A 12,566-nucleotide genomic window follows, 5' to 3' on the forward strand; every position below is an offset into this window, starting at 1 on the left:
CCCGTTGCGGAACACAGGCTCCGGACGCGCAGGCTCAGCGGCCATGGCTCACGGGCCCAGCCGCTCCGCGGCATGTGGGATCCTCCCGGACCAGGGCACGGACCCGCGTCCCCTGCATCGGCAGGCGGACCCCCAACCACTGCGCCACCAGGGAAGCCCAGGCATTCTTATTATTTTTCCAATGATTTTCCGATTGCAGCTCAGAGATATTCCCCCATTTGGTCCTCTAATTCCAAAAATGGGACTCTTCCTCCTACATTCCATATTTGTTACTTAAAGTTCTTTAGAGCTATCATTAAACTTTCATGAAAACATTTTTTCTCAGATGTTGATTTTCCTTACTTAGGGAGATCAAAAGAAGACTTTTAAAAGTCAAGGATAGTTTATATTTTTGAGGCTGTAACAGAAGATTCCAAACTGGTATTTTCTGGTAAAGTCTGGATTTGCTTCACAATTTTTCCTAGTAACAAAAGCCATGTTGCAAACATGATAATGTCACTGTAGCCTCATTCAGAATATTACTCACTCTTTCTGTTGCTTTGCTACTTCAGCACTCGGGAAAGTTTGAATTTCCCAGTAGTGTGACCATGATACTATTTTTGTATCTTCAGCGTCCACTTATTTTCAATTTAGTGAATCTACGGTTGAGCTGAATTTTGAAAGCTTGCTGGAAAAAAGGAGCTGGATTTTATTATTAAAAGATTTTAAGAATAAAAAATTTTGATATATTAATATGTTCTTAAGAAGAAAGCAAACATAAAACTTATTATTTCTTCAAGTTTTCCTCCATTTAAATGCCAATACCATCTTAAATCCCTCAAAGCATACTTGTGAATAGCATAATATTAATATCTTTGGTTGCAGAATGGATTCTAAAATTATTTGATAAGCACTAGCTACAGATTTACTTCATGACTGATTGCAAGTTTACATGAAATTTAATAATAATAATACCAAAAATGTAAGGTCATCAAAGAAAATTTGGATTCAAGAAATGGGGGGAAAAAACGAGCTCAAACTAGAGCTTTAATCATCTCCTAGGTATACATGATTAGGTTAGGCACTCAAGCAGGGAGTTACTCGTCTTAGGCATAAAAAATGTCAAAGTAATCAAAAAGTATAAATAAAAACATGGATCACAGAGAAATTTACCAATTCCTATTACCCTTTCATCAAACTTCTAAAGAAGTTTCTATTTCAAGAAAATAAAAATACCAATGTGGGAGAGGGAGTGGGATGGGAGAGGAGGAGACCTACCCCTTTGGTGGGTGGTAGCTGGTAGCCCCAGGGTCCAGCTTCCCTTCAGCGAGCTTTTTATATCAGAGGCGCCAGAGCTGTTCCCGCTTCTTGTGCCCCAACAGGTCCCTTCTTTCACCACCAAGCTTCTCTCAGGTGTGGTCTGAAACAGCCCTTCCATTTCCTCCCGATTGACCGAACTCCCTAACCTTTTGTGTCTTATTTTCATCATCTCTCACCAAGGTTTCCAGTGACTTTGTTCTTGCCAAACTGGAGGACTAATCTCCCACTGATGCTAAATCCTTCCATTTGAAACATTTTTTCCTTCCTTGGCCTCAGAAACTTTAACTATGCTTTAGTTAGCTGCTTCTAATGATCCTTCTCATTCCACACGGCACAGTGTCTTAAAACACACAGATTTTGGAAGCAGATGGACTTGAGTTCAGACCCTTCCAGCTGCCACATTCTAGCTCTGAAGGTTAGGGCAGGTAACTGAACTTCTTAGTCCCATTCTTTCCATTTGTAAAATAGGGATGATAAAAGTACCCACCTCATCTGGTTGTTACAAGGAGTGAATAAAGCAATACATGTAAATGTTTTATGGCACAGTTTGGTGCCATAAAGGCAAGCCCTTGTGACATTAGTTACATGTATTCTATAATCAGGTTCTCTCCTCAACCTGTCCCAAAGAACTATTTTATAGTGTCAACACTTGTTTATGTAGCTGACATTGAAATCACTAGCTTAAACGTGCTATGGGAACTCTAAATTCCTAATGCCCAAAATTGCATGTATCCTTCTCAAATGACTTAAATAGGAAAGGCTATCTATCTCTTTGGTGATAGGGTAAATCTCATTAATTCACGATTTATGAGGCAGTATACGTAGTGGTTAAAGGGTGCTTATGTTCAATTTCCAGTTCTGTAACGTATCGCTACGTGACCTAGGACAAGTAACTTAAAACTCTTTGTGCCTCGGTTTCCTCAGTTGTAAAATAGGAAGAGTACTAGTGCCAACCTCATATAATGCTTAGTAGGTATTATATTAATGTTTATTAATACGTTTATTAAATAAAATAAAATTTACAGTGTGACCTTTGTATTGATTTAAATAGAAAACTAAAACAGTAATACCTTCATAGCACAAAACAGGGTGTTTATGATTAGTTCCTCTTCTTTCCTTTGAATTCTCATTGCCACTACCACTGTCCACTGCCACTGGTTACGTGACCCAACATAACCAGATGATGGTAAAAGCTCCCCACCCTGCCTCTCTACACCCATCTCCCGAATTCCAGGCATTCTTCTACTTTAACCCATTTTTTATTTAAACCCTAATTGCCAGATCAATCCTTTGGAACAATCCTTTCACACTGTGCCCTTTCGGACTACTCCATTGGTGACTCCCACCAATTCTCAGACAATATACAACTACCTCACCTTCAATCAGCTTATCTAGTTCCCTATGCCCAGGGGCAGGTGTTACCTAACTGGAACTCCCAGGGTCACTAAACCCTTCAGGTCTTTATTCTTGTTCTTTTCCCCTGCCCAGAATGTGCCACATCCTATTTCTTCAAATCTTATCCATCTTTCAACAACCAAGTCTGATTCCACTTGCTCTGTGGAGCCTTTTCAAGCTAAGGCTCTCACCCATAGCTTATGCAATACTACCTAGTATCCTAGAGAAGAGGAGACTTTCTTCTACAGTACAACTTGGTTCTTACCATAAGGTTCATTTTCAGACTGTTATCTACATGCTTCATGTGTATATATCTTGCCTGGTATTTCCCGTTGCACAATCTCAATACTGTGCATATGGTAGATGAGGTGGAAGCAGGTGAGTTCATAGATGAATGATGATCCTGATGGGGGATAAGTAGGGTTTGTTCAATTTTTTTTTTGCTTTAATTTCACTGCTGGATGATTGAATGGGCATTCATAGTCATGAATGTGATACTATTTTGGCCACATTAATAAGCATACCTAAACCAGAATCAAATAGTTTAATAAGTTCAACTCAAATGTATATTCATATCTGTGTGCAAAATGCTCTTTATTCATGTTCACCAAATTAATGTCTATGTGAAGGAAAGGTACAGTTAAATACCTAACAATTTTCTGTATAAAAAATAAAAGCCTTACATACTCAATACTATTGAAGTGGAGGCGCTTACAAGCTCTTTATAGGAAAGAAATGGTGGTGGAGGTGCTGGTTACACCTTCTTTCTAGTGTTTTACGTCCATGTACAATACTGAGAAGTTCTGCAAGTGTGAAATGCTATGAGAAAAACCAAAATAAAAGTCTGGTCTGCACCCTCAGTCCTACATTAGTTCCCATGTCTGAGGATCTTTTCTTAGTAACTCAGGAGGAAGAAAAGAAAGCCAGAAGGAAACGGTAGCCGAAGTTTTCCCTTCAGGATGGAAAGATAAATGTTTGTAAGCGGTTTCAAGGCAATGACACTTTAAATGAAGTAATAATTTAATTAATGGAATTTCTTACACAAATAATTTTTAGAGTAAAGAAAACAGGTTAGTACTATGGGTTTAGTAATAATAATAATAGTAATAATAAGAACAACAACAGCAACAGCAGCAACAACCACCAGAAATGTATCTGGGTCCTAACAGAGCTAACCTAATCTCTCAACTAGTGGGATCCAGACACCCACCCAGACTTAATGATTTAGTATCTGAATTTTAACAAGATGCCTACATCCAACTTTAGGAAACACTTTCCTAATCCATTTACATCTACACTAACAAATGATCATAAATGTTTCACTGAATAAAGATCCTTCGTGCTTCCCAATCCTCAAAGCAAGGTCCAATTTTTATTCTTGTACTCAAACTCTTAAATTCCTTTTTCTTAAATAACAAAAGCAGAAATAACAAAGGATACCCTGCTTAACAAGCAATTAACTAAAACTTCCAACTAACGAAAAATCTGTTCTGAGTAATGAACATTTTACAATTTCTGTCTGACTCTGCTTCAATCCAAAAAGATATGCCTATAAGATACATGTTTTCAGACCCTACATACACAGTGACTTTCCTGAGCTGACAGACTCAACACAACAGTGCAAGCTGCCAGGAGAGAAACCAGACCCTGGAGTAGCCATAAGGAATCAGTACTGAAGAGGTCACAGTTGGCTTCTGGCTTCCTTCACATACAGACAATGATTCTGCGTCTCAAAAATGCTAGATACTCAAAGCTAAAATAACATAAATTGCAGATTAAAGCAGAATCTATTGGCAGGAGTATCTATACAGGATCCTACCCGGGAAACAAAATGACATTGCAAGATGACATCCCAAAGCATTACAGAATGAGGAAACTGGACAAGTCACTTACAGTCCAACTTTTTGCTAAATTCCAGAGAACAGTCCTCTGAATTTTAAGGCGATTTCCTTGTCCCTTCTTAAGGAGAGGGCCTATGGAAGCTAAAACTCCCATACATCCAGCGGCTACCCAAAATTCATATTTAAGTATTTCAAATTCTCAGATATTCGGTGTCATCTGAATTCAGAGAGTATTTTTACATATATTTTTTTCTAGACTAATTTGCTCTCCAGTTTCAGAAAAAGGTGCTTAAGCCATGCAAACAAAAAACAGAGAAAAAAACAAACAAACAAACGTTTCCCTCTGGTTAAGTTTATTAATCAGAGTAAATGCAGTTCTATCTTATCATCTTTCTATGAGGAAACTTCTGTTCTTTTTTTAGATTTGGAGAATTGCTTTTCCTGACAGAACCCCCAGAACTGAGAACCCTGAACTGCAAACTTGTCCTTTGTCCTAGTTGTTTACCAGCCTTATCAGGGCACACATGGGCTGGCAATGTGATTCTAAGATAAAAATTCCTAAGATATAATTAGATGTTTTTCCAAGAAATATCACCAATGCCATGAAAATTTGTTTGCTCTCTTCTCCTTCATATTTAAAGATAATGATCTCACAATTTCTTGCCATTTAATCATTTTTTTTAGATGAGTGAGAAACAACTTGGCACTGAAGAAAAATACATACTTTTAAAATAAACAATACTGAAAACACAGACCTTATCTTAAAACTTCTGTGACATTTAAATAAACATACTTTTCTCCAACAGCACACTTCTTAAAGCTTATAACAACATAAATATAATGAAAATAATGTTATACCCCTGAATTTAACTATAAATGATAAATGACAGAAAGATATAGTCCAAGCTAGTGATGCGCAAGCTTTCTTACCGTGCCTTTCAGACTCATTAGTTCAATTCTGAACAAAGGGGATAAAAAGAGAAAGGTAGAAAATCACAAATGCATGTTTGCTAAGTTGCAGAAGAATACTCTCTAGCCCAGTGCAAGAAGTGCTGTGAAAACATCTCAAGTTCTCTACTGAACTCCATCTTTGCTAGAGACTAAAAACCAGTTTTGCAAAAAAAAAAAAAAAATCTTTTACTGCCACCTGCTGGTAATTTAGTCAGTGGTTCTCAAAGATGCTTGAATGACATAAATTCTAGATTAAAGCAGAATCTTTTGTCTTTTAAAGGAAGAACATTAGATACAATATATGTTTCGAGAAATACAGACTATCACATTTTCCTGATGCTGATTGCTTCCCTCACTGACACACTGCCCTGAAAGGAAGTCAGAGGCCATTACATTTTCATTCTTCCCCTTTCCACAAAAGCCATTCGACTTAGTCCTAGGCCAGCAATAAAGATTTAAAACCAAATGGTCTTGGCAGACCTGTCTACAGAGTATTCACAACTCAAACACTTGAGGTCAGCTAGAGAAATTTTACTCTTTTAGCCAAAGACCCACAGGCCAAATTGTATTTTTTAAGACTTCTCTACAGGAAACAAACTATAAGAATGTGAACATATAGTTGATGGAGGATCCCAAATGAGAGGTCCAAGACTGGAACTGGAATCCCCCCACTGGCAAGATTCTGTAACTGGAGATATAAACGTGATTTTAAAATTCATAAATGAAAGGGAAGGCCCAAGTTCCTGCAGTCAGCTTCATTCCTTTTTTTGGAGAGTCTAAGAATTTTTCAAAGGCTTTGCTAAAAGGTTTTAAAGGAGAAAATTATTCTTTTTAATTTAGAGAGTATTTTTAAAAATCAAAGTAGATAGGTAAAACATTTTGAGGAGACAGTACTTTCTATCCACAACCTATCAACAATTCTTCCTGCCAAAAATAAACTACGGAAGTTCTTTTTTAGTTACATCACGTGACAAGTCATACATTGTAGGATTTTTCATGCCACGTTGCTTTATCTATTCTAAAAATATACTGAATAACATGGATTTGACTATTTTCTCCAAAATTAATGTTAAGTATAATGTGAATCTGAAGGCAGTGTCCCAAGATATAAATCCCGTCTTTTTTTTACATCCCGAGACATGAGCAAATTTGTCTGCTAGGACACTGAAGAGTTGTCTGTAATTCTATGGTTCTATAATTAAGACTTGTACAAATTCTGCTGCCAAAAAAATCACCAGAGTGGGTGATGAATACAGCCAAGTAAACTCTAATTATGGAAGGTGGGTTTTCTAAGATCTTAAATACAAGAAGCAAAGGCAAGATCAGACAACTAAGATAGCTACCAAGGCAATATAAATAGTCTTGTCAAACTCAATGTAAGTCCCCCTCTGGTAACAGCTGTTACCTCTCATAGTTCATAGGTACTTTAAAAGCACAATCTGGGATCTTCTACTTAGAATTCAGTACTTCATTGTTCCCTAAAAAATAAAGTTATGAAATTTACTCGTGTCATTTTCATTCCTGGGACCAAAAAAGGCAAGAGAAGTCCAATGTCCCAGATAATCTTCCATTTTACATTTCAGCTCCTCCTCTAGCATTATTTTTAAAGGTTCTGTTTGGAGTTCAATAGAATGCCATTAGCATTCTAAAATGCATGCAACTCCTAAGTATAAGGACAGCACAATAAATTTACGTAAACTGAACACATGCATACACCAGCACGCAATCAGGCACCAGCATTTTCTGCACTTCAGATGTGCACCCACCTACCCAGAAACGAGGAAATTTTATAAAACAATATTACAAAGTTTTCTCAATAATAACATTATATAGTGTATTCTTCCGGTTGAAACTGTAATTACAGTCTTCAAGTAGAAGTGATTATGCTTTTTCCTATTTGCTTATATAGATGTCTATGCCCATCTTACTCCTAATCAACAAACTGCATGAATTTCTCATTTGAGGCCATCCCAAATATCACCTCCTCTGGGGAGACTTCCCTTACCTTCACAGAAATATTAAGTCCTCAACTATATTCACAAATAGTCTGTGTTCACACTAATTCGACTGCATTAGAGTTATTTGTATGTACATCTACTGTTCCAGACTGTGAATATCTTATGGACAGAAAAGGCATTTAATTTCATCTTTTTGATCTGCCTTCCGGGCTTTAAACTGTATGCTTTAAAATGCATGCTAATGAATGACTCAATGCTTTTCACACTATTTCTTCTGCCATAGAAACGGTTTTTCAAAAAAGAATGTTCTACCAAACTGTATTCTATAATATTAAATGAAGCAAAATATATTATCCAGATGTCTTAAAGTACATATCATTTTGGGCTTCCCTGGTGGCGCAGTGGTTAAGAATCCACCTGCCAATGAAGGGGACATGGGTTCGAGGCCTAGTCCGGGAAGACCCCACATGCCACGGAGCAACTAAGCCCGTGCTTACACGGGCTTACTACAACTACTGAGCCTGTGCTCTAGAGCCTGCAAGCCACAACTACTGAGCCCCCGTGCCACAACTACTGAAGCCTGCACACCTAGAGCCCATGCTCCGCAACAAGAGAAGCCACCACAACGAGAAGCCGCACAGGGCAACGAAGAGTAGTCCCCGCTCATCACAACTAGAGAAAGCCTGTGTGCAGCAACAAAGACCCAATGCAGCCAAATATAAATAAATAAATAAATAAATAGTATATATCATTTTAATGCCCTCCGTATAAAGGATCTGTAACAGAGCATATTTTATTCAGATTAAATTAAACTGTGCTCATTTTAACATATATACACATTAGTAATACATAAATTGACAATATGATGCTTCACGATAAGCAGCAGTTATTTTCTTGTAAGCGGTGACACTAAGGTATTTCTCTGTAGAAAGTTCACAAAAGACACTTTTTAGACCTGATACTCTCATTTCCTCTTACTGCTCTCCTTCCCCATCCTCCTCCACTACAATTTAAACAAGCTTATTTCAACTAAATTGAGATTAAACTTTACTTATACATTCAGCTCAAGGATCACAGAAGAAGAAACATGAACATCACATGAAAGTGGGAAATCCCAGTGCTCTCCTACCTGTGTACCTAAGCTGGCTGCCATCATGTGAGTCAGAAGTTTAGCTGCAAACATGGAATACTTGGCACAGAAGATATGAGAAAGAACAGCCAGGCAGAGACCTGTAGAAACAAAAAAGCCCATGTGTGGTTTTACAATCCATGAATAAACAGAAGCATGGTAAAATCTTTGGAAAAGATAAGCACATAAGGCCACACAGCACAACATCTCAGGGAACATTCATGTTCCAATTTTAATCCAGTCCACTTGACAAGACATATAAAATCCTCACACTTATTAAGCCCAAAGGGTAACTTTAAATTTCAAATATCTACTTGTTTACTTCCCTACTAAAAAGAAAGCACAAATTAAGCAGATTAATAATTTAGACAAGCTTTACTCTTTAAGAAAAGAATCAAATTCCAATCTAATTTTCCATGATCAGGTGGCTTGCTAAATAGAGATATTTAAGGAGGTGAATAGGATTTTTCAGGCATAAAATTGTGAATGGTGCTATCAAAACTCAGGTTTGGTAATTACCCCTTTTTGTCTACTAGAAATAATTATGTAATTACAACAGTGGTGATCATGAATTTTTAAAGCAACCTTATGCTCCTGGGTGCCAAAACCAGAAACAAAATGTGTTCTTTCTGAGATGATTTTTAACCTAAACACCTACATTTTCAAGTAGTGTGAAGAACATTATTCTTATCTTCTTTAAATCTACTTGAATTCACCTACCTATACCACTTCAAGGGGAAGATCAGAATCTCATGATAACCCATAAATCTTTTATCTTGCAATCTGTATGAATTTCTTTTAATGTTAGGTTTTAAATGTAGAACGTATATATATATTTTAAAAATATTTCCTGCCTTTTAAAATTTAAATGTGCTGCACAAAGTAACCTATTTGCTTTATCACTCGAGAAGCCGCACAGGGCAACGAAGAGTAGTCCCCGCTCATCACAACTAGAGAAAGCCTGTGTGCAGCAACAAAGACCCAATGCAGCCAAATATAAATAAATAAATAAATAAATAGTATATATCATTTTAATGCCCTCCGTATAAAGGATCTGTAACAGAGCATATTTTATTCAGATTAAATTAAACTGTGCTCATTTTAACATATATACACATTAGTAATACATAAATTGACAATATGATGCTTCACGATAAGCAGCAGTTATTTTCTTGTAAGCGGTGACACTAAGGTATTTCTCTGTAGAAAGTTCACAAAAGACACTTTTTAGACCTGATACTCTCATTTCCTCTTACTGCTCTCCTTCCCCATCCTCCTCCACTACAATTTAAACAAGCTTATTTCAACTAAATTGAGATTAAACTTTACTTATACATTCAGCTCAAGGATCACAGAAGAAGAAACATGAACATCACATGAAAGTGGGAAATCCCAGTGCTCTCCTACCTGTGTACCTAAGCTGGCTGCCATCATGTGAGTCAGAAGTTTAGCTGCAAACATGGAATACTTGGCACAGAAGATATGAGAAAGAACAGCCAGGCAGAGACCTGTAGAAACAAAAAAGCCCATGTGTGGTTTTACAATCCATGAATAAACAGAAGCATGGTAAAATCTTTGGAAAAGATAAGCACATAAGGCCACACAGCACAACATCTCAGGGAACATTCATGTTCCAATTTTAATCCAGTCCACTTGACAAGACATATAAAATCCTCACACTTATTAAGCCCAAAGGGTAACTTTAAATTTCAAATATCTACTTGTTTACTTCCCTACTAAAAAGAAAGCACAAATTAAGCAGATTAATAATTTAGACAAGCTTTACTCTTTAAGAAAAGAATCAAATTCCAATCTAATTTTCCATGATCAGGTGGCTTGCTAAATAGAGATATTTAAGGAGGTGAATAGGATTTTTCAGGCATAAAATTGTGAATGGTGCTATCAAAACTCAGGTTTGGTAATTACCCCTTTTTGTCTACTAGAAATAATTATGTAATTACAACAGTGGTGATCATGAATTTTTAAAGCAACCTTATGCTCCTGGGTGCCAAAACCAGAAACAAAATGTGTTCTTTCTGAGATGATTTTTAACCTAAACACCTACATTTTCAAGTAGTGTGAAGAACATTATTCTTATCTTCTTTAAATCTACTTGAATTCACCTACCTATACCACTTCAAGGGGAAGATCAGAATCTCATGATAACCCATAAATCTTTTATCTTGCAATCTGTATGAATTTCTTTTAATGTTAGGTTTTAAATGTAGAACGTATATATATATTTTAAAAATATTTCCTGCCTTTTAAAATTTAAATGTGCTGCACAAAGTAACCTATTTGCTTTATCACTTAAGCCTTTTACTCCACTCTCATCCTCAGTAGGGTTATTTTGTCTAAGAAGTGTTGAAACATAACAACTGGCTTGTGTATGCTGCTTTGCCCTGTACTCTGCATGCATTAGCTCATGCATCAATGCCTCCGCGGCAAGCAGGAGACGCTGCATTTGTTTAACATTTTGTTTCTTCATTATCTTCTCTGAAGCCATGGAACAAACTTCTCAAGTACGTACACCACATGTTGGCATAAGTGGACTGGGCACCTGCAAAATGCGCACATGGGGTCTGTGACTAATTGTCAGCACAGAAATGCCTCTCAGAAATCCTTCTGGGAAAAGCTTTCAATATGTTTAGGTTTGCATTAGGTAGACAAAGTTCCACACAGGAAGTGAGGCTTTGCATTAGCCAAGGCTTTCAGCATAGAAATGTGGCCAAGAAATCAGGAGTAATCCACTTTTAGGAAGGCTGCCATGAGGTGTTCTGGGACAGGTGTGCAGGTCCTGGGGCTGCCTGCCTAATCCTCCCACACAGGTACACAGTATAGCCAGAAACTGCATTTTTACTTAGGTAGCTTATAAACTATTTAAGCTGTTGCTCCAAACTCACAAATGTACACTTTGAACTTCCTGTGATGGTCAGAGTCACCTTAAACTGAAGGTTCAGGTTGAGTGTGAGAGTGTGTGTATGAGTGTGTGTGTGGGGGTCTGTGTGTGTTACCACACTGACTTAAAAGCAGGGCCTTGGAAGTCTCATTTCATTGCCGGCCACATGATCACAAATATGTACTTTACTGTGAGTTTACTGTGGTGGATGGTAACAATATGAGGCAAGGGGATTAGGGCTGGGCAAAGGAGAAATACTCTTGAGTCAGCTGTTTCTTTCTAGTTCACAAGAAGAACTTATTCACAGCCTTTTCCCCTAACTTGGTAATTCTCCACTATACTTCCATTTCATGATATAAATTTAGTACAGTTAAACTTGACCAGATCAGTAATATTTAATTAAGTTTATTAAGCTTCAATTAAAATGCTAGCATGACACCTGGTGGCAGTCCAGGATTCAAAGCCAGTGGCAGGAGAATGGGCTAGGTTCTATTAGCCTGTAAGTGTAATGTATGATGATTATCTAGATGTATTTTTTATTTAGGAGAAAAGAATGCGGCTAAAAAAACCTCAAGCGGCCTAGCCTCAACTGGCCTTGGGAGAGATACTGAATACCTTAGATTTAAAGAAATAAATACTTCAATTACCAAGTTCCTAAACACTATATGCTAAGTATTTATCTTTTATTTTCTTATCTGATATTGAAGAGCTATATTCAGCATCCATAATTTAAATTTACAAGTCAGTGTTTTAAAAATTGTAACTTTTTTTTGGTTTAAATTCCATTAATATGTAAATCACAGGGTACAAAAAGGTATAATTATAAATAGAAATTTTTTAAAATAAAGTGTAACAATTCCAGGTATTACCTAAAGGTATACTCTAAACAGGTTTGTAAAAACTGATTCCTTGGCAATTATGTAGAAAAACAAGTTGCTGATTGAATAATTTTCATTTGTTTTTTTCCCTAGCACTATGTAGGTTACAGAATCCATTGGAAAAAAGCAATTAATCAGTTTACTAACACAAATAACTTTTCTATATGATTAGACAGTAAGATGGAAAATAAATTACCCTTAACAAAATGATAACAT

General features: G+C 36.8%; 1 protein-coding gene across 1 annotated transcript in view; it reads right to left on the reverse strand.

The window, feature by feature from the left end:
• Positions 1 to 12,566, reverse strand: part of LOC103089149 (G-protein coupled receptor 98-like) — a gene marked incomplete at its 5' end in the record, with an annotated part of 321,935 nt that overhangs the window by 294,449 nt on the left and 14,920 nt on the right. Inside the window, one exon of the mRNA XM_007469765.1 lies at positions 9,981 to 10,081. Within this exon, the coding sequence (XP_007469827.1) occupies positions 9,981 to 10,081 (101 nt within the window). The remainder of the gene's footprint in view (positions 1 to 9,980; positions 10,082 to 12,566) is intronic.

This window comes from Lipotes vexillifer, unplaced genomic scaffold (assembly GCF_000442215.2).
Source record: "Lipotes vexillifer unplaced genomic scaffold, Lipotes_vexillifer_v1.1 scaffold67, whole genome shotgun sequence".
Taxonomy (NCBI): domain Eukaryota; kingdom Metazoa; phylum Chordata; class Mammalia; order Artiodactyla; family Lipotidae; genus Lipotes; species Lipotes vexillifer.